The sequence below is a fragment of the Eptatretus burgeri genome, chromosome 9 (assembly GCF_056783735.1).
Source record: "Eptatretus burgeri isolate ZD-2024b chromosome 9, Ebu_testis_v1, whole genome shotgun sequence".
Lineage (NCBI taxonomy): Eukaryota > Metazoa > Chordata > Myxini > Myxiniformes > Myxinidae > Eptatretus > Eptatretus burgeri.
In genome coordinates this window covers 36,663,047-36,690,474 of record NC_140969.1, presented here as the reverse complement: position 1 = coordinate 36,690,474, position 27,428 = coordinate 36,663,047, and the positions used below count along the sequence as shown (strand labels likewise).

Genomic DNA, 27,428 nt, shown 5'->3' with positions numbered 1-27,428 from the left:
TGGTTACCAAATTCGCAAACCACCATTCAGGTTCCTTAGGTGAGGTATCTCGGTAAGTACATGTGTAGTTAGGCCCAAACCCGTTGTCTAGTGGGAATACATGTCATTTATGCGTGCTGCGACTCTTCAGGATAGCCGTTTTTCTTTTACTATCTTTATTTTGGACCAACCGCCATTGTTACAACCACAACATCAACCACCCACCGCGGCGCCGCTTCACGTCACACCTCGCAACCGTCGCATCGCCACCGTTCTTGCGCCGCTTGTGGGTACCGGTGTTGGACTCGTGCAGGGCGCGCGCCGAACAGCGTGTACAAAACCACGGATTTTCTGCTTCAAAAACGGATCAAAAACGACACACGCCCACTTTTGTGCCGTCCAATCGGTGAGCGAGGGGCGATTTGGCCCCGCCTCCAGGGCGTTGGAGGGCGATCAATATATGCAAATTTATGGATCAAAAAGCATTCACGCCCACTTTTTCTCCGGCCAATGGGGAGCGAGGTGAAAGGTCGAAGGGAGGGGGTCAAAGCTGAGAGAGCGAAGCCATGGGGCTTATAAAAGCGACCGCGTTAGTCAGTCAAGGGAACAGAGAGTTAAGACTTCGCGGGCGGTGGAGTTGGGAAGAAGGAGCAAAAAGGAGCTGGTCGCCGTCGTGTGCGTTGGAGTCGGAGCGGAGGGGACGGAGCTGTGGAGAGGCGGCGAGGGCAGACGAGGGGGTGCTCGCGTCGTGCAGGGAGCTGCACCCCAGGGAGGCCGACAGCGCGACCTGGCCGAGGTGGAGACGCTCGTCGCGGGACTCGAGGCAGAGTAGGAATCCTCTATACCCCGAGCATCAGCAACCCCCTCCTGTTTCCCCCCGCGCTGAGATAGTGCGACCAAGGGGGCCCCTTTCCCACCCCCTACCAGACACTGCCCGCGAGGCCCGCGGAGTTGAGGCACCATCGCCGCTCCGCGTCTCATCACCAGACGGGTAGGCCCGACCCGATATCGGCCTCAGGCCCGCCTCATCCTTGAGGGTATTCTTTTCCTTGGTTTTGGGTATGTGTTGTCGGCGCCGTCTGTGAAGTAAAATTGTATAAGTGTTGCCGTGTGCTCGCGTAATCGGTAGTAGATCTGCATTGTCGCATTTGCTTTTTGTGTAAATTGCATTGTGTTTTTCTTTTCTATGTGCTTTTGGTGGAATTGAATATGTGTGCTTTCCGTTCAGCGCGAATAAATGTGCTTTGTGTTGAACTGTTTCCCGCTTCGCTTCGTCATTTCTTTCATTGAATCCTCATCTTGCTTCACGTAAAGGGTTGGTAGTGGGCTGAATACGCCCGAAAATTAATCGAACCGTCGAGGTCGACGAATAACACCGCTCGGTTATCCCGATAGTACGGAACGGGTCGCTTAAGTGGCCCGTGTCCGAAGTCGACCTGCGGCGAGGTGCGATCGCCCGGTCTACCCTCCGTGTGGGTACTTAGGTAGGTCGAATTTGGCGAGCAACCCTATCCCACGCGGGGGCTGATTGGCTCGATCGCGGTGAGACCGAAAGGTCCACCCGTGACTGGTTCCCGGCGTTAGTCCGAGAGGGTCACGACTGGATTGTCCGTCCGGTGGGCGACGTGCCGCGATTCGAGTTACGTGGCCGTCAGCACGCCGGCGGGCGCGAATCCGCAACAATATATTACATATATATATATATATATATATATATATATATATATATATATATATATATATATATATATATATATATATTACGTATATTCGATTCGGAATCTTTGGGGAGAAAAACTTGTAACACATTCAGTCAAATTTGGGTTCTTTCCTTAACCGAGACGGTAAAATTAATGGGCCAAAGTGACCTTAACTCAGAGTTGGATGATGAACATGATTGATATTTTTGCATTCTGTATGCCATTAACTTTGATTCGATACGTTTGTGGCGAGGTATACAGTTAGCCCAATTATGCTAAAATTATGAAAGATAATTGTGAAGAAGGGCTATGGTCAAAAAAAAGAATTGCCCAACAGTACCAGAGCGGTACCCATTGGATTTTCCACATGCACAACAATCATTTGAAGCAAAAAGTAAATAAATAAATAAATAAAAATCGCTTTTGTACTTCGTGTTACGGTCACAGTTGTCAGCTACCTGACGATAACACCACAATTCAAGAAAGGATCCAGAGTGAGAATTGGGGAACGATAAACCTGTTGGCTTGACTTCAGTAATGGGAAAGTTGTTGGAGACATTAATTGGAGAATGGATAGGAAAACACTTCAATAAATACAAAGGAGTCAACACGGATTCGCCAAAGAGAGAGCATGTTTAACAAAGTTATGGCTGTTCTCAGTCGTAGTTTCCGATTGGGTGGATGAGAGAAGGGCGGTAGATGTAGTGCATCTTGACTTTCAGAAGGCATCCGATAAGGTACCACATCGGAGGTTGTTAGCCAAGGTAAGGGCTTGTGGGGTGGCTGGTCAGGTAGCTAACTGGATTGGAAACTGTATTCGTGATAGGAAGCAAAGGGTGGCTGTGAACGGGAGGATGTCTTGCTGGGAAAATGTAAGTAGTGCGATACCTCAGAATCAGCACTGGAACCATTATTATTCAGTATTTACATCAACGATTTGGACAATGGGGTAAAGAATCACTTTCTAAATTTGCACATGATATAAAGCTGGAGGTAATGTAAATAACAACGAGGGTGGTGATCAAATTCAGGAAAGTCGATCTGCTTTGATTGGGCAAAACATTGGCAGATGTAGTTTAACACAACAAAGTGTAAGGTGTTGGGGATGGGAAAGAATAATGAAAATAGGGATTACATGATGCAAGGGCCAATTTTGGAGCATGTCACAAAGGAGAAGGATCTGTGGGTGGTAATAGATACGGGACGTAAGCAGACATCACACAAGCAGACATAACAGAGTTTTACGTTGTATTTGTAGGGGATATCTTATAAATCAATAGAGGTAGTGTTAACACTGTATAGGAATTTAGTAAGGTCTCATGTAAAATAAAGTGTTCAGTTTTGGTCACCACATCTGAGGAAGAATATGGATGCCATGGAATGTGTACAGCATCAAGCAACAAGATGGATTCCAGGACTAGTTCGACGAACCTATGAGGAACTTTGAAGGAGACAGGATTTTATACATTGGAAAGGAGGCGCTTGCGAGGGGATCTGATAGAGATGTTTAAAATAATGAAGGGTGTGGACAAGATAGGTGCTGTGCAGTTTTTCAGCAGAGTGGACAGTGTTAGAACCAGGGGTCATAGTTTGAGCATAAAGAAGATGAGGGTGATGACAGTTTTAAGGCAGGGGTCTTTCAGTCGGATCGTGGTTAATGCATGGGATGGTCTCCCCAGAAAGCTCGTGACGGTGGAGTGGAGGGGGTGAATAAGTTTAAATGAGAATGACATAGGGACCTGTACGCATTGGAGATAAAGGGGTATGGGGATATTGGCTTGTGTGTGGATAGGTAATGATACAGGGGTTGGTACAGTGCAAGCATGAATGGCTAAATGCCCTCCTCCTGCACCAAATTCCTTGTCTGTATTCTTTGGAAGAGAGTGTCGTAGGAATTAGCAACTTACCAAGCATGCCAATAATAACTCTTCTAAAAAGACACGTTGGGATCTTTAATGTTCCAGCAAAATACAAGCAGACAGGCCAACAAGTTGAACGTGCATCCGAGGACAGTGCACTCTGTGATGCAATGCCTAGCTTATGAACAACAACCCGAGTTTATAGTCAGGTCGGAGATCGAACAAAGGCTAGCCACTTCAAAGTTAAGTGCGTTACTTTTGTGTCATGTTGGCGGAATGGCCATCAGACTGGGTGAAAATGTACACATGAAGGTGTCTGAAATATAAACATTATGACGCCATGACAATGACACCATGATGATGTTACTAGAGCACAAACTCCATTGTGAAAGAGCATAAAGATACTCATATCTCGGCCAATCATTTCACATTCAGTCGAGTTAATGCGGTTTAATGGCGAGTGCAGATGTCACAGGAACACATGCAACTGTGCATAGATCCTCGTACAACAAGGAATTATGGTATACCAGCAAGTAAAAAGATTGATTAGTATGAAGCATGAAATATACTTACTTTAGCTGCAAAACTCTCTTCTCCATAGCCCTCCAGCTTCTCAGCTTCCATGATGTAACAAAGTTCAGCCTCAGCTGGAGAAAGGCCACTGGGAGGACAAAACCAGAGAGTTGGTGTCAAAGCCACCCAATGCTCGCCTGTTTATACATTTATCGTTTTAAAAGACGTTTAATAATTAATATTTTTTATAATTCTCAAACAATTTTTTTGGGGGGGGGTGGAAATCACTTAAAACATGTAGAAATGCAAAAAAAAAAATTTTCTCTAACAATTTTTTTGGGGGGGGGGGGGTTGGAAATCACTGAAAACATGTAGAAATGCAAAAAAAAAAAAAATTCTGTAACAATTTTTTTTGGGTGGGGGGGGGGACCAAGTCCAAACTCTAATGGCATGATCCTTGGACCATACCTAACCCCCCCCCCCACCAAGTTTCGTCGAAATCCGTCGAGGAGTTTTTCCATAAAACAAAAAATTTAACATTTTCACGCTCACGCTCACGCCGGGGGTATCGCTATTGCTCTCTGTTCTTCGAACAGGCGAGCTAATAAGTACTCAAACAGGTAATGAAGGGAGTGGCATGGGAGCTCAGTTGTTAACATACTCCTTACTGGGCTGTCTAGTCTGAGTTCAACTCCTGATCAAATCAAACTTCACCAAAAACTGCCATTCTGAGTCAGTGCAAGCATGGGGACCTTTATCTCGGGGTACGCCGTCTTTCGGATGGGGCTGAAAGGTCAACTGTTCATTATGCATTAAGGTTGTGGATGTTTAAGATCCCACAGTATCATTCAAAAATAGTAGGCCATTGTACACCAAAGCTCTGCCTATATTCCTTGCCGATAATTTAAACGTGATATGTTAGTTATAAAGCGATGTAGACGCAATGTTACAATGTGGAATGGAGTCCTCCCAGGGTGGGCTCAAAGTATCCACCTTCATTTCAGTAAGGGGTCACGATTCATGGACCAAGCTGTGAACTTTTCTGTTCTCAAAGTTTTGTGCCGAGGGCTCTCTTCAGGATCGTCACTGAGGCCAGGACAGCTTCCAACTGCAGTACGTTTGTAATAATATTTCCAGCGATGGTTTTTAATATCTCTGTGGGGTTCTTCATCATCATTCCCATAGCTCCAACTATCACTGGTACAACTTTGACATTCTTCAGCTTCCAGGATCTTTTCACTTTATTCTTCAGGTCTTGGTAATTGGTATGCCTGGTGTTGGATAATGGTTAGGGTGGTGGGCTTGGGATCTTAGTATCCTGAGTTCAAATCTCACTTTGCTGTTGAATTAACACCAGGTGGGGTTGACTCTGCATGTCATCCTTCTGAGGTTGGCAAAATAAGTGCCAGCTTGCTGTTATCCTGTATTGGAGTCTTTTTTTTTTCTGTCTGTCTGTCTGTCTCTCTCTCTCTGCCTCTCTCTCTGCCTCTCTCTCTCTCTGCCTCTCTCTCTCTCTCTGCCTCTCTCTCTCTCTCTATGCCTCCCTCTCTCTGCCTCTCTCTCTCTGCCTCTTTCTCTCTCTCTGCCTCTCTCTCTCTCTGCCTCTCTCTCTGCCTCTCTCTCTCTGCCTCTCTCTCTGCCTCTCTCTCTCTCTCTGCCTCTCTTTCTCTCTGCCTCTCTTTCTCTCTGCCTCTCTTTCTCTCTGCCTCTCTCTCTCTCTGCCTCTCTCTCTCTCTGCCTCTCTCTCTCTGCCTCTCTCTCTGCCCTCTCTGCCTCTCTCTCTCTGCCTCTCTCTCTGCCTCTCTTCCTCTCTCTCTGCCTCTCTCTCTCTCTGCCACTCCCTCTCTGCCTCTCTCTCTCTCTCTCTCTCTGCCTCTCTCTCTTTCTTTCTCTCTCTCTCTCTCTCTCTCTCTCTCTCTCTCGATCTCTCTCGATCTCTCTCGATCTCTCTCTCTGCCTCTCTCTCTCTCTCTCTCTCTCTGCCTCTCTCTCTGCCTCTCTCTCTGCCTCTCTCTCTGCCTCTCTCTCTGCCTCTCTCTCTGCCTCTCTCTCTGCCTCTCTCTCTACCTTTCTCTCTGCCTCTCTCTCTGCCTCTCTCTCTGCCTCTCTCTCTGCCTCTCTCTCTGCCTCTCTCTCTGCCTCTCTCTCTGCCTCTCTCTCTGCCTCTCTCTCTCTCTCTCTCTCTCTCTCTCTCTCTCTCTCTCTCTCTCTCTCTCTCTCTCTCTCTCTCTCTCTCTCTCTCTCTCTCTGCCTCTCTCTCTGCCTCTCTCTCTGCCTCTCTCTCTGCCTCTCTCTCTCTCTCTCTCTCTGCCTCTCTCTCTGCCTCTCTCTCTCTCTCTCTCTCTGCCTCTCTCTCTGCCTCTCTCTCTGACTGTCTCTCTGCCTCTCTCTCTGCCTCTCTCTCTGCCTCTCTCTCTCTGCCTCTCTCTCTGCCTCTCTCTCTGCCCCTCTCTCTCTCTCTGCCCCTCTCTCTCTCTCTCTCTCTCTCTCTCTCTCTCTCTCTCTCTCTCTCTCTCTCTCTCTCTCCAATCTTCCCTCCCTCCTCTCTCTCTCCAATCTTCCCTCCCTCCTCTCTCTCTCCAATCCCTCTCCCTCCCTCCTCTTTCTCCTATCCCCCTCCCTCCCTCACCTCCTTCCCATCCCCTCCCTCCTCTCTTCATTCTTTCTCTGCCACCCTCCCTCTCTATCTCCCCCCTCCTCTCTCCTCTCTTGCAATCTCTCCCACCCTCCCTCTCCCCCCCCCCTTGGTATCCCCATCAGCGAAGCGCATCTTCGGATTGATATTTTAAACATATGCGGGTTTCATATTTTCAACAATAAATGAAGCGGATATTTTTAATAATAAAAGGAAGAAGCAAACAATGAATCAAGAAAAGGACATGTTTGATTTTTGAGCAACATATTTAATGGTAGATTCTCCCCTGTCTGTTTGTATGTATGTGAGCAGGATATCTCAAAAAGTGGTGGACGGATTCGGACTAAACCTGGTGGACAGGTTGGGTGTGTGACAAGGAATAATTGATTCAATTTTGGTGAAGATCTGAATCCGGTTTGGGATACGAGTGCTTTAAAAGAAAAATTTTTACGTGATTTTTCACCATCGAGAAATGGACCAAAAACTATATATTGCATGATATTTCAAAAAATTGTGGACTCATTATGACAAAACTTTGTGGATGAGTTGGTTAGATGACAAGAAGAAGCAGATTCGATTTTGGTTCGAGTTCCGGATCCAGATCCAGCCTATCAGTGGGAAACAAAATTTAAACAGTTCAGCCTGGCGGAGGTTCTACATGTGCTCCACCGAGTGCCTTTCTAATTCTACATACTATCGTACAACACCCAGCCCAGTTTCAGCCAAACCCATCAGGAGCCTTAAATTCTACAATGCTCTCATGTCCTTCATAACTAAAGCGACAGGGTGAAGTCTCTCATACCAGCAGGATCGATGCATTGCAGCAACTCTCTGAGTCAGCTCTTCCAGCTTCTGCTCATCTTCACCCCAGGACTGCCAGAACCAGGAGAGTAAGTGGAGGAAATAAAAAAAAAACACACATGCTGAATGGAAGGTTCTCCAAAATGCCATGTCAATATTAAAGTGATGCTCGTGTATCCAGGATTGTCAGTTTTAACTCGATGCATGCTCAAAATGTTTCAACAGGCAGTCGGTGATTTCGCTCCTTGGGAATGGCGTTTTGATTTTAATTTATATGCTGCAATGATCTAATGCTCAGGTTAGAAGCTTAATGCACTAACTAAATGCAAGAGAAGGAGCTTGGCTGACAATGGACAAGTCAAAACAGTGTATGGGTTTTGAACCAAGGATCCCTGCAGTGCACCACGCACAGGGCACATGTTCAGATGGAAACAATAAACATGCCAACCTGTAATGTTTTACACAACAATAAGAGTTTTGATCCACACATCGGAGCAAAGCTTTTGCAGATGTTCCACACATCATTGAGCCTTATCTCTTACCAGAGGGAAGAGCTCATAGTCTCTGAGAAAGTCCTGCGATTCAAGCTGGTTAAAATCACCAAAATTAGCTGCAAGAAGGGAATGAAAGAAAAGAGTTAAAAATTAGGTGAATCATTGAAATGTATGTATTTATAGATAAATTACTTCTCCAATCCTGCAATGGAGAAAAATTAATAATACAATATATTTATTCCAGCAGGACCATGCAGAGTCGTCTTTGAGTTGACCAGTCTGGGTTCTATTGTGAACGACACTATAAACCAGTGGTCCCCAACCTTTTGATCCCACGGGCCGCATTCACTACTCCCAAGTATGTTGGGAGCCAGAAAAAAATTGATTCATTTTATTGATGCAAATTGATTTGATTCCTCCCGGCAGTTGGTGGCAGTGGCCGGCAGCGGCATTGTGTAAGGCTTTTCAGGTCACGGCGCCGGCCGGCAGTGGCCGGCAGTGGCATTGTGTAAATCCCTTTAAAATTGCTACATGGAAATGTGTTTTGATTGGAAAGTCCTCACGGGCCGTATTATAGGGCTCCATGGGCCGCATGCGGCCCGCGGGCCGCAGGTTGGGGACCAATGCTATAAACTGTCAGACTAGTGTGTTTCATCATAAGGTCTGTTGGAAGGGATATTAAGCTGGTAACCTGTCTGCTAATGAGCACAGATTGCTCATGGACGTCATCCACAGAGTCTTTTGATAAAGGGCTGCAGAGTTATTACAGGCGCTTTGGCCAAATCCCAAATTCCTGCACTAACCAGTCAAATCACAGGCCGAGCCAGCCGGTTTGTGATAAAATTGAGGTAACAAGGAATTATTTTCAAGCCAGAGACTCCATCTTAAACGGGCATGGTATATGCAGAAGAATATGGATTTTTATGTGTTCTCGTTCTGTACTTCCCTTTTATCCAGCTGTTGGTTTTCAGAGCAATTTGTCACATGGGTTTTCCTGAAGCACACTTGATTTGGGGAGAGGGAGGTTGATGGGTTAGGGTTAGAGGAGTGTCATACATATGAATCAATATGCATAGTCATCGGTAAGACTTTTTTCTTTTGTAAAATATTTTATAATCCTTGTTTTTTCTTTTTTAACCATATTTTCCTTCCATGTACATCATTTCTTCAATCCTTCACCATCAGCATAGAGGCCAGAAAAAAACAAACAAACATCCAACCACCAATCAATGTCCTACTCCATCCGTAAACCACCAGAGCTACGAATGATGGTTGGATGTCGATGTCAGGAATCAAACCTTAACGAATAAAAGAAATATGAAGGTCGACTCTCCAACACTGAATAAACACTGCAACCTGCAGTCGAGGTCAGCGTCCTTATCACGATGCTAACATCTTACTTTAGGGACCAGCTCAGGCTTGTAAATTGCACTGATCTTATAGTCTCTGTTTCACACTTTCACAAAGTGCAAGGGAATAACAGGTTAAGTAAGTACAAGAAGGGCACTCGGTAGAGCGCATACCTCCGCAACATAATGCCTGATCCACGAGAACATATCGGGCCCATTACATTTTTGAAATATCATGATATACAGGACTACACGATATCGTTTTTGGCCCTATCTCTCTTTAAAAAAATTCACTCAAAAATTAAATAATACTCGTATCCAGATCCAGATTCGGATCTTCACCAAAATCGAATCAATTCGTCCTTGCCACGCAACCAACGTGTCCACCAAGTTTCGTCCGAATTCGTCCACAACCTTTCGATATATCGTGCTATATATCGTTTCTGGCACTATATCTCAATGATGAAGAATCACTTTAAAATGCGAGTCGTCGGATCCGAATTCGGATCTTCACCAAAATCTAATCAGTTCTTCCTTGTCACACACACACCGAACCTGTCCACAAAATTTCATCCAGATCCGTCCACAACTTTTTTGAGATATCCTGTACACAGACAAACAAACAGACAGACAAACAGACAGAAAGGGCTGAAAACGTAACCTCCTTCACCTTCGGTGGCAGAGGTAATAAAGTAGATCAAGGATGCACCTTCATTCATGGCACAGCAAACATGGACGGATATCCAAAAGAGAAAATAAGCAAACAGGTGACCGTCGTTATGAGATGAGGAAGGAGATGTTTCCATCAAATTTTGAGCAGCACTACCTTTGCATCAGTAACATAGTACCCGCTACTCATGCCGTTTTACCACGAGGGTAGAAAGAGCCAACCAGACAGCATGGACTAGCTCCATGTGGAAATCATATCAGTCATAAAATAGTACTTTGGGTTTTTAACAGACAAACTGTCCGACAGGATCGTGAAAGCCTGAAAGGTATCACACTTACATTCAAACTTTCGAGTTGGGGTTTGATTCTCGACCCCAACATAACCTATCATCCTGGTGCCTCACCAGAAACAGTGTCCATCAATGAATCCTGTCCTGTCCAAATTTTTTAATTCCTGCCAATAGCTACAAGGAGAGGGTTGGGAGAGGGTTGGGGGCACTGCATCACCTACAGCCATGTGAAGAAGAAGAAGTTTTTAGAGAGTTCATCGAACACGAAAAACCACACAGTGTGACTTCAGGTTTAATAAAATAATGATTTTAATGATGGTTAAAAATAAATTTGGAAGTTTAGTGCTGAAGAATTAGTCCAGATCAAAGCAGTTCCGAATACCACCCTTTTCCACCACCCAATTAAACCATTATATAAATTGAAGTACCACTGCAAAACTGGAGGTTTTTGGAAGTATTATGAGTGACGAATTGTGTTCTACAGTCTTAAAGTATATAATTCAATTTGAATAAAATAAAGATTGTAAAAGTCATATAAATACATTAATTCTGCGTTTTACCGCCATTTTCCTCAGTGGCGATTACATCACCCTATCTAACACGTTACATTAGTTCTTCGTGCCTGTTGTTTGTGTCCTTTATGACATCTTTTAAAACAGTAAGTTTCCTGTTTGGAATGATTTTCAATTTTGTTGGACTGTCAGACAGGTAAACAGTGTAAAATTTTTTTTTTATCTCACTCCTCTCTGTGTATGTGCAATCAGGACTAATTCAGAGCCAAAGTACTGTTAAACAGAAAACTTGTCTTCCAAATCATGTTCCCATTTATGCTCAAAATATGACATTACATTTCAATAAGTTGTTCCTCAATCATAAACTGACATTCATAAAGTAATAAGACATATGGACAGGCAGACAGACAGACAGACGGACATTAACCAATTGCTTAACCGCGCTTTTCGCTTCGCGTAGGCCTTCGCGGGGTAAAAAATAGAACCATTGTAACTGTGAATTTTTCCATATAACGACACTCCGATATATTTCCACACATCTAAGGGTGGGTTTTTGTGTGTAATTTTTGGTGTTTTGTGCAACTTTAAATTTTGTAAATTGAACCGTTCTGTCAAATCCTGTTTTTTTTTTTGTTTTTTTTTGTTTTTTACAGTGATCCAAGGCTCATGGAGGAGCTTGTATACAAATCAGAAGCAGCACAAGGACATTGGGAGACGTCCATGTACTTTCGTATGACTACAAGGACATTAGCAAACAATGGAAATACAAACCAAAAAGAGATACCTACACAAATGGAAGATGGGATTTTAAGATGAGCTTCCTCCGGGCCTACATCATGAGCCGGGAATGCTACATGGTTGTACAGGAAGAGAGGGTGCGTGGGGGGAAGTGGAACAGGTGAACCCAATACATGATACTGGTGTTCATGGATGTCACAAGCCCTTTACGAGTGACAGATAGGCAGGGTATTGGTTCAGTGCAAAGTTAACACCTGTATACTTATGTTTCAATATGGAACAATTTTTTTTTTTGATGACGATGAATGTTTGTTGAGATGAGATGTTAATTCTAAAAGTTAAGTGGAGTACAAAGGTGACAAGTTATAATGCATGCAAGTTATATAATGCATGGTGACAAGTATAAATTTTGAAAAATTTGGATTTTCAAATGGCCAATCAGGCAGATTTGATTAGAATCCCCTGGAGAACAAATGTGCCAAATTTGATGCTTGTATCATCATTTGCACGATTCCTCTCAAAAATTGCTGTTATCTGCCCCACTAGATAGTAGAGTGTGCAGATATCTCCCATTCCAGCAAGAAACCTAACAAATGAGGAATGAAAAACATGACTTTAAATAATTACAGCAGTTTAGCTTCTTGATCCAAAGGATGAAATCAGCCGAATATTGACTGAGGTCCCGGTTCCGGTTTTGGAGCAGCGAGAGGTCTCCTTCGGGGCTCCCTGCTGACGTTCTCAAAGCTAAGATTCCGGTTGTTATTTGTCCCGTTTTAACTGTTTAATTTTCTCACCTACATGTTACTGTGTGTTGCTAGTTCGGTTTTGTTTCAAAAATCGTGCTATTTTGTGAGTATTTTTGTCGACGTTCTTACCTGTGCTTGAGGCCTAGGCCTAGGCTTGAGGCCTACCGGTTCCACTCGGTGTTCGATCGTTTTTTTTTGTTTGTTTGTTTTTTCTCCCCATTACTTTCAATTTCTATCCTCCCCATTACCTTCAATTTTGATCCTCCCCACTTTCCAAACATCCCCCATTCTCCCAACTAATCTCTTTCTTATCTCAAAAAAAAAAAAATAAATACCCTACAACAACAACAACACGCTCATCTTCTCCCGATTCTGCTTCTTCTTCTTCCTCTTAACTTCCTCCTCGTCTTCTTCCTCTTTTTTTTACACTTCCATGACCTAATCTGTTGAACTCTCTCAAACATTAATATTAACAACAAAAACGATCTTATAATGCTTCATCTTCCTCTCTCACACATGTGGTACTCTTTACTGTTTCACAATGCACTACTCTTCTGCTATTTCAACAGACTGCTCTCATTTCGACCTTTCCTTCATTCCTTGCCTAAAAAATCCAACTATTACAGCGCTTCTTCTCTCCATGCTCTGAATTCGCCTTCATTGCATCCATCAAGAATTGTGTTAAATCGCATCTCTGACCTAAAACTTTTAAAAACCACAGTTTGCCATGGATGCTCGCTTTCCATCAACCATTCTTTTTTCCAACTTCAGTGCCAACTCACCCGCCTCACCCCTCACTCTCACTCTCAAAGCAACCATCCCACTCTTCTCCCTCAAAGCCTCCCTCTCACCTATCTCAAAATTCCCCCCTCACCTTTCTCCCACCTTTCATCCCCCTCACTCTTCCTTCTCAAAGTTGCCCCCCTCTCATCCACCAACCTGCCTCCCTCCACTGCCCTCTCACCTCCATCTCTTCACTCCACCTCCTCAAATCCTCAACTGCCCTCTTCCTTGTCTCTTGTCCCCCCTCTCTCCCAGCACCACAGAGCCTTTTCTCCTCCTCATTCGGCCCCCTCCCCTCGCTATTCTGCAATACCCCACACTCCTTCAGCAACCCTCCTTACCTGCCCCCCTCGTCCCTTGTCCTACCCTCCCCCTCCCCCTCCACCTCCTGCACCCAAAGCCTCCTCCCCTTCCTCTTCATTAAAAGTGTGGACCTCAAATATCCGGGGCCTTCGCTCAAACCTTTCAGATCTTTCCATGCAGGTTGCCACTGACAAACCAGACATTATCTGCCTAACAGAAACTTTCCTCTCCCAAGACGTGTCTGACTCCCAAGTATCTCTGCCTGGCTACTCCCTCTTACGGTATGACAGACCTGAGCCTCGTCCTGGTGGAGGTGTTGCTCTCTTCATCAAAGACTCTATTCCTCACTCTCCATGCACTGCTCTCACTCCCCCCACACCCCCAGGAATACCTCTGGCTTCGGCTTCCCCTCCACTCCCACCTCATGTTTATATGTGTACTGTACCGTCCACCGAACAGTGATGACTCCATCTACACCTCACTATCCGAAAACATGGACCATCTTCTATCTTCTCATCCAAACTCTCTCTTCCTCTTATGTGGTGACTTCAATTGTCATCACACCAGTTGGCTAGGTGTGGGTACCTCTCTCACCTGCCATGGCACCTCAGCAAAAGCTTTCTGCGACTCATTGGGACTGACTCAATCGGTCAACTTCCCGACCCGGATCTCAACCAATGGTACTCCATCTCTTCTGGATCTGATTTTGACAAATTTCCCTGACAATATCTGCTGCTCTTCCTTCGCTCCAATTGGTTCTTCTGACCACGTCCTTGTCAAAGTGGACATCTCTCTGGCTGTTATCAGAGAACCACCTCACCGCCGTCGAGTCTGGCATTTCACTCAAGCTGACTGGCAGGGTCTCCAAGCAGCCATCAAACTTACAGACTGGTCTCCTATCACTACTTTCTCAAACATCAACTCATCCTGGGAATTCTTTCAAAGAAACTTGCTCTCCCTCATGCACAGATTTATCCCCTCTTGTGTTCAGTTGTCTTACCCTTCCTCCCGCCTTTGGTTTACTGAAGCTTGTGGCGAGGCAGTTGTCCTGAAACAACTTGCCTTTGCCTCATGGAAAGCAAACCCAACTGAGGGCAATCTCAGTTCTTTCCACAAAGCTCGGAACAAGTGTGTATCTACCCTCAGGAGAGCCAGAAAACAACATCTTTCTCATCTCAAGTCTGAACTCTCAAACCTCTCTCCCTCCTCAAAATCCTGGTGGCGTTTAATCAAATCTGTTTCTGGTGTATGTTCCCCCTCCATCCCCTCCCTTACCTCAAATGGCCGCAATGCTGATTCCACACGTGATAAAGCTGAATGTCTAAACTCGGTGTTTGCAGCTAAATCTTGTGTCCTAAACCCATCACTATCTCTACCCACTTTACCCAGTCGCACCCAACTGTCCCTGGACTCTGTATCCTTTTCTCCTGACAAGGTGGAGAGCTTGCTTTCAAACCTCGAGTCAGATTCTGCAACCGGTCCAGACGGCATCAGCCCACGTGTCCTCAAAGCCTGCTCTTCTGCTCTTGCTCACCCTCTCTCTGTTCTATTCACCCTCTCATTTTCCCAAGGTCATCTGCCATCTGCTTGGAAATCTGCTAACATCACTGCCCTGCATAAAAAAGGTGCAAAAACAGATCCCTGTAACTATAGACCAATCAGCCTTCTCCCAATCATCAGCAAGGTGATGGAATCCATCATCGCTTCAGATATGAAATCCTTCCTCTTCTCCAATGGCTTGATTTCCAATCATCAATTTGGTTTCAGACCAGGTCACTCTACCCTGGATATGCTGCTTCTGCTCTCCCATCAATGAATGGAGGTCCTCAATGCCAGACAGGAAATCCGAGCCGTATCCCTGGACATATCACGTGCTTTTGACACAGTCTGGCACCCTGCCCTGCTCACCAAACTCTCTTCCCATGGTATTCAAGGCCATCTCCACTCATGGCTCGCAGACTTCCTCTCCTGTCGCAGTCAACGTGTGGCCCTAAATAGAGTTCTTTCATCCCCTCTTCCTGTGCAGGCTGGAGTTCCTCAAGGTAGCGTTCTGGGCCCTGTTCTTTTTCTGGTTTTCATCAATGATCTCTCGGACTCTCTGGAAAATCCTCTATTTCTCTTTGCTGACGACTCCACCCTCTGTCGTACCATCTGTCATCCCTCAGACCGGCAAGCAGCAGCTTCTTCGCTCACTGCAGATCTGGATAAAATCACAAACTGGTCCAACACGTGGAACATGTCTTTCAATCCAGACAAATCTCACATTCTCACTATGTCTCTTCGAAAGGACCGTTTACAAAACCCCCCCATCCACTTTCTCAACAATCCTCTGGAAGAAGTCTTTTCTTTCAAGCTTCTAGGTCTCACTGTCTGCCATGACCTTTCCTGGGAAAGTCACATTTCCAACCTCGCCTCAAAAGCCAGTCGCCGACTGGGAATCCTCCGTCATGCTAAGTCCTTCCTCGGCCCTCTTGAGCTCCTGACCACTTACAAAGCTTTTGTCCGTAGCCTGATGGAGTACTGCTCTCCCCTCTGGGCTGGTGCTCCTGCCTCCCACCTTTCTCGGCTTCACGCTGTCGAAACCAGGGCATTTAAGATCATCGGCATCTCCCGCAATGAAGCTGAGTCTTTGGGCCTCTCACTCAATCACCGCAGGTTGGTCGGTGGTCTTTCTGTCTTCCACCGACTCCTCTCCAGCCTTGCCCCCCCCCCTGCTCTCTCTGCGATTTGTCCCAACCACATTTCCACAGGGCGCTCAAGGTCCGCCAACAACCCCCTTCTGGTAAAACTACGAAAATCACGAATCACTGCTCATCTTCACTCTTTCATTCCTCTTTTTTCCCGCCTTTGGAATAAACTTCCTCACTCTATTCTTTCCCATTCTTCCCTCCAGGCTTTCAAAACAGCTGTTCACCACCACCTCTTATCTTCCCCCATCCAAATCCTCGATCTTTTCTACCCCGATAATCTACCCAAGCCCACTTCCTTCATTTCTCCTGCTTTCCTTCCTGAAAGTCCCTGAAATGTCCATCTTCTCTTCGCCATGTTCCCCGTCCCATCCCCATCCCTCTCCCTTCCACAGTTCACCTAATGTGTCTGTTCCCCACTGTTTTGTCCCTTCCACTCCCGCCCCTCTTGTCTCATGCCCCCTTGCTGTGAGTTGTGTGTTCGCTCTCATACGAGCCTCGACCAAGGTATACAAAAAAAAATAAAAAATAAAAAAAGGTATGCTAACCACTGTGGGAAGCAAGGAGAAGCTGATGTTTCGGGCATTAACCCTTTGTCAGAGCAAACTGTTCTTTCTGGTGAAGGATAGTGTCAATCCCTCTTTTGCTCCCACGAAGGATTAATGCCTGAAACGTCAGCTTCCCTTGCTTCCCATCGTGAACAGCCTACCTCGATCAATGTCTTGTTGATTTCATCTATTGTTCCACCTGTCCGTGGATGCAGATCAACACTATCCTTAAGATGAGTGTTGGTTTGATGGGTAAGGTATCTGGCAAAGGATCTGAGGATCTTGAGTTTGTGCCCCTGCTGTTCCCGTTAAATAACACCAGGTGAGTTGACTCAGCCTGTCATCCTTCCATGTTGGCAAAATGTGTAGCGGCTTACGAGAAACAGGGGACACTGCATCAGCAGCACAGCCATGCTCCCAGTAATGATGATTCCAGCAGTCATAATAATAATCTCTATTCTTCACCAGGAAGACTGGTTCTTCTTTCTCGATCTAGTTACAGGATTTTTGCTGGATTGGTGGGGTTGGGAAGAGAGGGAGGTACAGGTAGCATTAAGGTAATGGGGCTTCCTTTACCTTGGGCAGAAAGGGCAGCAAGACGAACACCTTGCTCATAAGAGCATCGCAGGCGTCCCTCTGTCACGTAACTCCGCAGTTGCAGATAATACTGGTACCTGGAATAACAAGAAACCACAAGGATGCAAAACATTTGTGCACTTACAAATATGTCAAATAATGATAATAAAAAAAGAGAGCCTCTTTGTTTGTATTATTACCTGAGAAATAAGTTCTTGTTCAAACAACATCGTTTATGATTAGGAAGTGCGAGACAACAAGAAAGTCAATAAAAGTTAGTTGACAAAGGATGCCATCATTTTAAACCAGTTCCTGTATTAAGATAGGAGCTCTGGCTGGGAGTCAGAATGCCCGTACCTCGTGGCCTCGTGCGGAGGCAAGGCCGTGCTGGGCACGGAAAATGCGACACCGAAATAGAGCACGGGCTCGGCAGCTTTCTTGTCCAACTGTTTCTTGAGTGCCTTCTCAAGCTCAACCCAACGGGTCTGCTGCTGCCGAGTATAGAACCACAAGCCAAAGAGGGACACCTACAGGGGTGTGGCCGCGGAGCAAAGCAGCGCCACAAAAGGTCGACGAAGATTATTAGATCAGTATACTAGAATTACCTAGCTTCTCTAATTGCTCTCCAAAAACCTCGTTACAAAATAATGAAATCTACTCAAGACCATTTCTAAATTCACCTCACTCGACATCTTCACAACTTAACCCAAAGGTGATTATTGTTTAATCCTGACTACCTCTGTGAGCTCGAGTCTCTGGGCAATGGCCTCCAAACACTCTCGTCCAGTTCCTTCGGCCGACAGTGTGCACTCTACCACAAGTCCATCCAGCAAGCGGATACGTGTCACAAAGCTTGCTTTCCCCGAAACATTGTACCGCCGTGTCCGCTTCAGCAAGCCGAACGGCATTGTGTGCGACTCCAGTGCGTTCTGTGGATTGTCGCAGTGGTTAAGGTGATGGTGGTGGTGAAGGTGGAGGTGATGGCGGTCCTTGAGGCGCTGCTTATGGTACTGGCTGCGGTGGTGGTGCTTGCAAGGCAAGAGAGATCTGTGGTGGCAGAGCAATCACGGTCAGTGCCGGATTAAGCCTCGGCTGCCCCCAAGGCACATTTTGAAATTTTAGAAAATGGCCTGAAAATTTTAAATTAGATCTCGGGCTCATGGAAATGGACCCCAGGCAAAAGATGAACCGATTCAAGACCAAAATATTTTATACAAAAAAAAGACAAATATTTTATGTGAAAAGAATTTTTGGCCCGAATTTTTGGCTGGCCCTAAGGCACATGGCCTTGTCTGCCTGATGGTTAATCCAGCACTGGTCACGGTACATAGCCAATGATCAGAAGGGGTGTAGTAAATCAGTGTTCAGAGCTATAGGGAAGTATCTGAATTACTCAAGTGGTGTACAGGTTACGAGGTGAGAGGGTGGGTGGATTACTTGTGTTGCGTGGTAAGCCGATGCCATCACAATCGGTTCAAAAAGAGTTGACCGGATGTGAGAGAAAGCAATGCAAGTATCGGACAGACTCATTAAGTATAATTCAATGTTCAAGATTTGTGTTCACATTTGATGAGAAAGCGATGGCTCGTTTTCCCGGCAAAACATATTCCAGCAGTATCCACAACCTAGAGCAAACAAAGTTAGCTGTTCAAAATATATTTTGCCTCGAGGTGATTAACCTCTTTCCAAAAGGCCAACCAAGCATGTAACACTTCCATTTACTCAGTGAGCAATCCCAAATGTAATCGTGTAATTAATGTATCCTCCAAGTGTGTGTGTGTGTGTGTGTGTGTGTGTGTGTGTGTGTGTGTGTGTGTGTGTGTGTGTGTGTGTGTGTGTGTGTGTGTGTGTTGTGTGTCCGCGTGTCCAATGAGTGACTAAAGTTGGCACGCACACAGGATGTGCATCATCGTTCAAAGAACAGTCCTCAGCACGTGCGTTCAGCAGATTTCACAAGGCACATTGCGAGGTCGTTGGCCCATCATGTTGGCCTTCAGCCTGTCCAAAAAAAAAAAAAAATAGCAAAAAAGTGAAAACTCCATGTTAACACAATCACTAAATATGTGACATAGAAGAAAAATCCTTTCAATGATCTTCCTCTAAGTTCACGATCCATTAAAAACTTCATCAGTACTAGATTTGCAGCTTTAATAAGATCACTTTAGGTATTCAGTGGGTGAGTAAAAGCTCAATATACCCCGTAACATCCATGTACACCCACTGCAATTCACACATTTTGTAATTCAGAGCTCATTCACTGAGAAATTTAAATGGCCTCTGGAAGCTTTTAATGGTCTTGGCCTTGAGCAGGAAAAGCTTTCGTTGCAGCCCGCTCTGATTTATTGTTCCAGCAATGTGAAAGGCAATAAAAGTAAATGTTAGTGGTTGGACATAATGTGGCTAAGTTTGAAATTATGCTTTACCAGGAAGAGTACCCATCCCCAGTGATGAGAAAAGCAAGCAAAAGTAGCCATCCTGTGATGCGAAAAGTTTTCAAGTTAATCCATCAATTTAACTTATTTCATGGACTAATTAAAAAGGTTAATTGTGTTTGCACTTCTGCTTTCACTGAGAGCCAAAGCTCTGAGCTACTTGTACCGCCCACCGCGAAATGGTGGTGCAACATCGGGTGGAGGTTCAATTTGTTGAAAAAGAGGGCAAAATATCCTGCTTGCAAAATAAAATTTGGCATCGACATTGTTCATCAAAACTGAATGTTGAGCTATTCAAGCGCAACATGGGAAGCGGCCGCCGTAAACGGGAGACAGATAAACGCATGGACAGACGCCACGGTTCGCAATATATAACAGATGACTTCCCTTCCAAGGCACAATGATTGACAACCTATGACAGTTTTTAACAGATGAGGATGCCACAGCACAAAAGGAACAGTGGAGAGAGGGAGGGGGGTACCAACAGCAGAGTTGAAGGACAAAATAGAGGGAGACTTGGACAAACAATTGAGTGGAGAGGACTCGTCCCCATTCCCCTCTCTCCTCCTCTCACTCCCTTCCCCTCTGTCTCCCACCACCCCACTTCCTTCCCTCTCCTCCACTCTCCCCTCACCTCTCTCTCCCCAAATTCCCTCTCTCCCCCCCCCCCACTCTCCTCTCCCCTCCCTCCCAATCCCTACATGTCCGTGCTCTATCCTTTTGAGCGGACACTCTAACTCTTAACAAATTACATCATTGAGTCCACCAACAATTAAATCAAACTATATTTTGAACCTCTTTGAAGTTTATTATGAAAGGTTATTTTAGGTCACAATGCGAAATGGAGGTTTTTCATCAATTAAACAAGAAAAATTGCAATCAGAGATTGCAGACCCTCGCCAGGACTTGTTTTGTATGGTGTGTTGTGTAGTTTTGTGTGGTGTATTTTGTGTGGCATTTGTGTTCTGGTGTGTTACGTAATTAAAGAAGCATAACCAGAACTGCCACTTAATAACTGCTGGCAGTGATGACCGGGTACCAAGACGTCCCGCTGTGATGCATCCCCTCTTTGATTGGATATCTGAGCCTGACCCATGACGTTTTTTATTGTTATTTAATTGAATTTAGAATGTGTGCGATGCAACTAAATTCAATTCAAATCAAATGAAAGACCGAATAGGTACAGTCCTGCAATGGAGTAATCAGAAGGACCCAAAAGCAAAAAGCAAAGATGAAGTCATCAGGAGGAACCTGGATCAGATTAGCATTTCAGCAGCTACTCCTCTACCCTCAAACCCATCCAGGCACAACCAAGTGAGCCTTATTAAAAAATATATATATATAAAATTTATTTAAAAAGAACCCGGATCAAAAATATTAAATAATTCTGGCTGCCAGACCATACATCTGATCAAGTTGAAATTTAAAACCTGTACGCACTATCACTACTAGATCATAATTGTGAAGTTTCACGTCGATTGATTAAGAGGTTCCAGAGAAAACATTATTTAATATTTTTCTTCAATCCAATATGGCTGCCAAATGATGTGACCGATCAAATATTTCTCAACAAACTTGTACACGCATGGCTTGGGGAACATTCTCTTTGCTGATGACTCCACCATCTGCCGTACCATCTGTCATCCCTCATACCGGCAAGCAGCAACCTCTTTACTCACTGCAGATCTGGGTAAAATCACAAACTGGTCCAATACGTGGAACATGTCTTTCAATCCAGACAAATCTCACACTCTCATGATGTCTCTCTGAAACGACCGTTTGGAACCCCCCCCATCCACTTCCTCAACAATCCTCTGGAAGAAGTCTTTTCTTTCAAGCTTCTGGGTCTCACTATTTGCCATGACCTTTCCTGGAAAAGCCACATTTCCAACCTAGCGTCCAAAGCCAGACGCCGACTGGGAATCCTCCGTCATGCAAAGTCCTTCCTCGGCCCTCTTGAGCTCCTGACCACATATAAAGCTTTCGTCCGCAGCCTGATGGAGTACTGCTCTCCCCTCTGGGCTGGTGCTCCTGCCTCCCACCTTTCTCAACTTCACGCTGTGGAAACCAAGGCATTTCGGATCATTGGCATCTCCCGCGGTGAGGCTGAGTCTTTGGGCCTCTCACTCTCTCACCACAGGCAGCTCGGTGGTCTTTCTGTCTTTTACAGTCTCCCACCCCCCCCCCCCCACTGCTCTGTCTGCGATTTGTCCCCACCATATTTCCACAGGGTGCTCAAGGTCCGCTAACAACCCCCTACTGGTAAAACTACCAAAATCACGAATCAATGCTCACCTTCACTCTTTCATTCCTCTTTTTCCCGCCTTTGGAACAAACTCCCTCACTCTGTGCAATCCCATTTTTCCCTCCAGGCCTTCAAAACAGCTGTTCACCACCACCTCTTATCATCCCCCATCCAAATTATCGATCTTTTCTACCTCCGTTAATTCACCCCAAGCCCACCTCTTTCAAATTCCCAGCTTTCCTTCCTGAAAGTACCTGTACTGTCCATCTTGTATACCATCCATGTACATCCATGTACAACCACTGCAGTTCACACATTTTGTAATTCAGAGCTCATTCACTGAGACTCTCAAAGTAGGAATCTCAAAGTAAATAATGACCATTTATTATTGAAGCATCAATATACGAAAGAGTTCCGGAGTTGCATCTAAAACTAGAATGGCAAACGGTAGAACGCATACCTCCGCCAGGCTGAACAGTTGATGTGCGTGTTCCCTGCCCCATCCCTCTCCCTTCCAAAGATCTCCTAATGTCTCCGTTCTCCACTGTTTTGTCCTTCCTACTCCCTCCCCTCTTGTCTCATGCCCCCCTTGCTGTGTGTTGGGTTTCGCTCTCATATGAGCCTTAACAAGGTATACAAAAAAAAAATTGTGTGAAGTTTCACCTCAATCTGTCCAGCCATTCTGGAGATTTTCTTGGGGTTTTAAGGTCAATTCAAAATGGCTGCAAAATCATGTGACCATTTAATTAAGATTAAAATTGACAATCTTAATCAAAGCTCTAGTCAATTCGGATGAAAATTGATTATTTTTCAGATGGAAATTGATATTGGAAGTTTGACCTTTTGACCTCAAAAATAGTTGGTTTCCAAATTCAGCGATGCACTATGCAATTGCTGCTCAATTTTCAGGTTAATCAGATGAAAATTGACGATTTTTTAGAGGAAATTTGATTTCAGAAGTTTGACCTTGAGTTGACCTCTGACCTTTTGACCTCAAAAACAGTTGCTTTCCCAAATCAGTGATGCAATATGCAATTCCTGTTCAAATATCTAGTCAATCAGATGAAAAAAAATGATGACTTTAGAAATTTGACCTCAAGATTACCTTTGACCTTTGACCTCAAAATCAATAGGCTTCTCAGTTGAGACTACCTATACAACTTGGTAAAGTTTCATGAAGATCGGTTTAAAATTGTGACCTGTAAGCGATTGACAAACAGATAGAATAACAAAATCGACTGACCAATATACTCAAAAAAATCTTCGATTTTGCAAGTAACAACCAAAAAACAAACGGATCCAAATGTGAGGGTAATGATAAACACGACAAGTTTTGTTCAAAGACTTTCAGTGAAGGCTGCTGTTATTAACAATGCTAACATGGTTTGTTCAACTTTGTGATAATCCTCATACTTTGTCACAGAGGGTCTGTGCTGCCAAAACAGCCTTCTGAGCAAGGGTTATACTGGATGTTTTGCCATTGCCATCCCAGCAGTAGTTTTGGCAGTAGTTTGTAATTTGTTCATGGGACCGGTGATAGCTCACCCACTCTTTGCGCATTATCGTCCACCAACTATTGTTGGGAGAAGGTAAGAAGGGAGTCCCAGTTTAACACCCATCCGAGGGATGGCACACACATTGATGATCCACCCAGACTGGGAAACACCGGGATGACAGTTTATAGCTTATGGGCCAAGATTCAAATTCAGGAAAAATATCTTCGAGGCAAGTGTGCGTACCTCGAGGTCGTCCTGTCAGCCCAGGTCATATCTTAATGTGCTGGTTATAAACAAACTGTGATGGCATGTTTTGTTTGTAGGTTTAAAATGTATCTCATTTGGTATAAGGAATTTCTTCTGGTTGAACGTTGAGCTTTGCCTGTGTGCGGAACTTTTCATAGAAAATTGGAGACAGCCGAACATGCGAACATACCAATGGACAGACATGGACAGACAGCACACTTCACATTCATCAATGAGTGCCAATGAGTGTTTTCAGGAAAATAATTTATTTTGAAAAATTGGAAAAAAACAACATTGGATATTATTTTTTTTGAATCGCTCTGCAGTGCCCAAGTCTTTGTCGCTATGTGAAAGGTAATATTAAATGATCCCCAACCCCATCCATTTGTGAGTGTAGGGAAATGTTTTAGGCCCTCATAGAAAAATATTAAAAAAAAATTTGATTTCTTGAAAATGCCAACAGGATTAGAACAGCACCGGGCAACGCCGGGAACCCCTGCAAGTAAACAATATAATTTAGTCGAATATTGTTGTCATGGCAAATTAAATAATGATCGCATTCTGAAAGTAACAACAAAATTAAATTTGCCAATTGGATTATAACACAATGTAACAAAGATTTTGTTTGAGTGAATTTTTTGGTTGTTTGTCTTTTATTAGGTCGTAAGAATGAAGAAAAATGCATATCTTTCATGTCGCTAATCGTTACTAAGGAAATGTACATATATTTTTTGAAAAATAACAAAAAATTGCATATTTACATAAGAAAATTGCAGAAAAATGTATTTGAACATAAATGAAACTATACAACAGCGTTGAAACATACAGGGATATGCTAATCAGAAGTAAAATATAGCATACTACATATTCGATAAGACTGTTTATTGAAAACACAGATTTTCTTCTCTTTCGTCGGTGAAGAGGCTGGGTTTCTCGGACCAAACCCCAGACGTAGTCGCCTATCATACGCTCATTATACTGGTCCTGGTAGCGCTTATCAAATTCCATCACATCTTAGTGGAAGCGCTCACCATGTTCTTCGGAGTAGTCTCCCATATTGGATTTTAAAAAATCCAAATGGGAATGCATCGTGTGCAATTTCAGGGATATTCTGCAACCCATCTCCCTGTAGGACTTGAGAAGATTGTCGACCAGTTCGCGGTAGTTTTCTTCCTTGTTGTTACCCAAGAAGCCCTGAACAACCGCAATGAAGCTGTGCCAGGCACGTTTCTCCGGTGCCAACAACTTTCCGGAGAACTCCGGGTCCTTCATTAACTTTTTAATTTGCGGTCCAACGAACACCCCTGCCTTTATTTTTGCCTCCGACAACTTCGGAAATACCACTTCCAAATGCTTGAAGGCACCGGACTCATGATCTAGTGCCTTCACAAATTGCTTTATGAGCCCCAGCTTGATGTGGAAGGGTGGCATCAAGATCTTCTCCTGCTCAACCAGCGGTTGCCACTTCACGTTCTTCTCGCCAATGACAAAGCCCGTTCTTGATGGCCAGTCCTTCGTTTCATAATGTCTCGCTGTAGCTCGGCTATCCCAGTAGCAGAGGAAACAGGGATGTTTTGTGAAGCCGCCTTGCAAACCTGTCAAAAAGCCAATCATCTTAAAGTCTCCAATCACTTCCCAATCATGCTCTTCGTACTTCACCAGGTGCAGCAGGTGCTTCACATTCTCATCGCTTTCCTTTAGCTGAACAGAGTGGGCGATAGGGATGCTTGGGTACTTGTTACCATTGTGCAACAGCACCACCTTCAAGCTTCTAGTTGAGCTGTCCACGAACAGTCGCCAGTTGCTGGGATCATACGGGAATTCAATTTCTTCAAACAAGCCGTTGATGTCGTGACAATAACACACTTTCTCATCCAGTGTGAAATACTGAGAGAATATGTCATGACGTTGTCTCTGTTTTGTTACCCGACAGTTCTCGTCCAACAACTTCCACTGTTTCAACCTGGATGTCAGCAATTCTGCTTTTGATTTGGTGAGTCCGAGGGCCCTGATAAGATCATTGAGCTCCGCTTGGTTAGGGAAATGCGGAATAGCCGGGGTATCATCTGCAACAAAGACATCGTCGTGGGCATCTTCTGTTTCGCTGCTGGAACTTGTGCAAGCATCTTTCGTGATCACCAGAGGAGGGTTGGGAACTGGAATCTCCTCACAATGCATCACCGGACGAAGAGATGATGGCAGATCGGGGTAGTTGAACACATCCGTCTTCTTTCCCACCATACAAAAGTAGCAGTTGTTTGAGTGATCTGTTGGTTCCCGCCAGATTCTTGGCACGCCAAACTTCAGTTTTCGTTTCTCCCCTCTGTACCACGACTCCAGAGTGGACCGACAGCTTCCGCAAACCACGTGTGGCGCCCAACTCTTGTCCTGGTCCCCAAATTGAACTCCAAAGTACGCCTTGTAAGCCGAACAGAAGAGGTTCCCTTCAATGATGGTGTACTTGACTGACTTGACATTCAGAAAGACTCCGCAGACATAGCAGAAGTTATCAGGATCATGCTTGCAGGAACCATCATGAGACAATATCTTTTAATAAAAGAACAAATATAATAAGACGAGTTGAAGGGAAAGAACGGAAACAAAATGTAACATATATCAAATGACTACTTGAATGAATCATATAAATCATACTTGAATAACCTACTTGAAAAAAAATCATATTTTTTTCAAAATAATTTCTAAATCACAAAATGATCAACAGTATGCTATGTTTTACTTCTGATTAGCATATCCCTGTATGTCTCAACGCTGTTGTATAGTTTCATTAATGTTCAAATACATTTTTCTGCAATTTTCTTATATAAATATACAATTTTTTGTTATTTTTCAAAAAATCGGTGTCATTTCCTTAATAACGATTAGTGACATAAAATATATGCTTTTTCTTCTTACGACCTAATAAAAGATAAACAACCAAAAAAATTCACTCAAACAAACTTTTTTTTTTGTTACATAATGCTATATTCAAGGAATGAGCAAACACTGGTTCAGGAAGAATTTTTTTTATTTTTAAACGATGGTAACTATTGTATGACATTATACAGCATATAGACCTTGTCACCTGATTATGCTTGATGGGTTTCGGTTTTCTAGCAGGTTGTGATTGACATATAGGAAACAGATTGATCCTGATGAATGTCTTTATGAAGATATGTAAAATAAAACTTTCGATTTCTGTGACTGTTACAGAGACTACATCCGGAAACGTATCATGTGCAGGATACAGATCTGGACTGAAACTTTTTGCTTTGTACATTCACACAAGATGCTCAAAGTTATCAATTTGAGGGACAGACAAACAAACCAAGAATCAAGTCACCAACCTCATGAGATTTTACTGTTAACAAGTCTTAATAAACACATAAAATACAGCGCCTTCAGAAAGTATTCACACCCCTCGACTTTAGTCACATTTTGTTGTGTTACAGCCTGAATTTAAAATGGAGTAAACTTGAAATATTTTCTCACCGGTCTACACAAGATACCCCATAATTACAAAGTGAAAACAAGTTTTTACAAAATTTTCAAATTAATTTAAAATATAAAGCTGAAATGTCTTGCATCAAAAAGTATTGAACCCCCTTGCTATGATACTTAAAATTGAGCTCAGGTGCATCTACTTTCCTTTGATCATCCTTGAGATGTCTCTACACCTTGATTTGAGTCCAGCTGTGGCCAATTCAATTGATTGGACATTATTTATAAAGAAACACACCTTTCTATATGAGGTCCCACAGTTGACGGTGCATGTCAGAGCAGAAACTCCACCACCATGAAGTCCAAGTACCTGTCTGTAGAACTCCGAA

At 44.1% G+C, this 27,428-nt stretch overlaps 1 protein-coding gene across 4 annotated transcripts in view; it reads right to left on the bottom strand.

The window, feature by feature from the left end:
* The window catches only part of LOC147019907 (tyrosine-protein phosphatase non-receptor type 14-like), a 144,879-nt gene that overhangs the window by 94,715 nt on the left and 22,736 nt on the right, over nucleotides 1-27,428 (bottom strand). For all 4 annotated transcript variants that reach the window (XR_015061569.1, XM_085894747.1, XM_085894748.1 and 1 more), the window contains exons 2-8: nucleotides 19,077-19,180; nucleotides 17,920-18,229; nucleotides 17,540-17,709; nucleotides 17,183-17,280; nucleotides 8,030-8,097; nucleotides 7,489-7,559; nucleotides 4,112-4,199 (exon numbers count right to left, since the gene is read on the bottom strand). Coding sequence is in view for 3 of the 4 variants with exons in the window: in XM_085894747.1 (XP_085750873.1) it covers nucleotides 4,112-4,199; nucleotides 7,489-7,559; nucleotides 8,030-8,097; nucleotides 17,183-17,280; nucleotides 17,540-17,709; nucleotides 17,920-18,090 (666 nt within the window). In the remaining variant the exon portion in view is untranslated. The remainder of the gene's footprint in view (nucleotides 1-4,111; nucleotides 4,200-7,488; nucleotides 7,560-8,029; nucleotides 8,098-17,182; nucleotides 17,281-17,539; nucleotides 17,710-17,919; nucleotides 18,230-19,076; nucleotides 19,181-27,428) is intronic.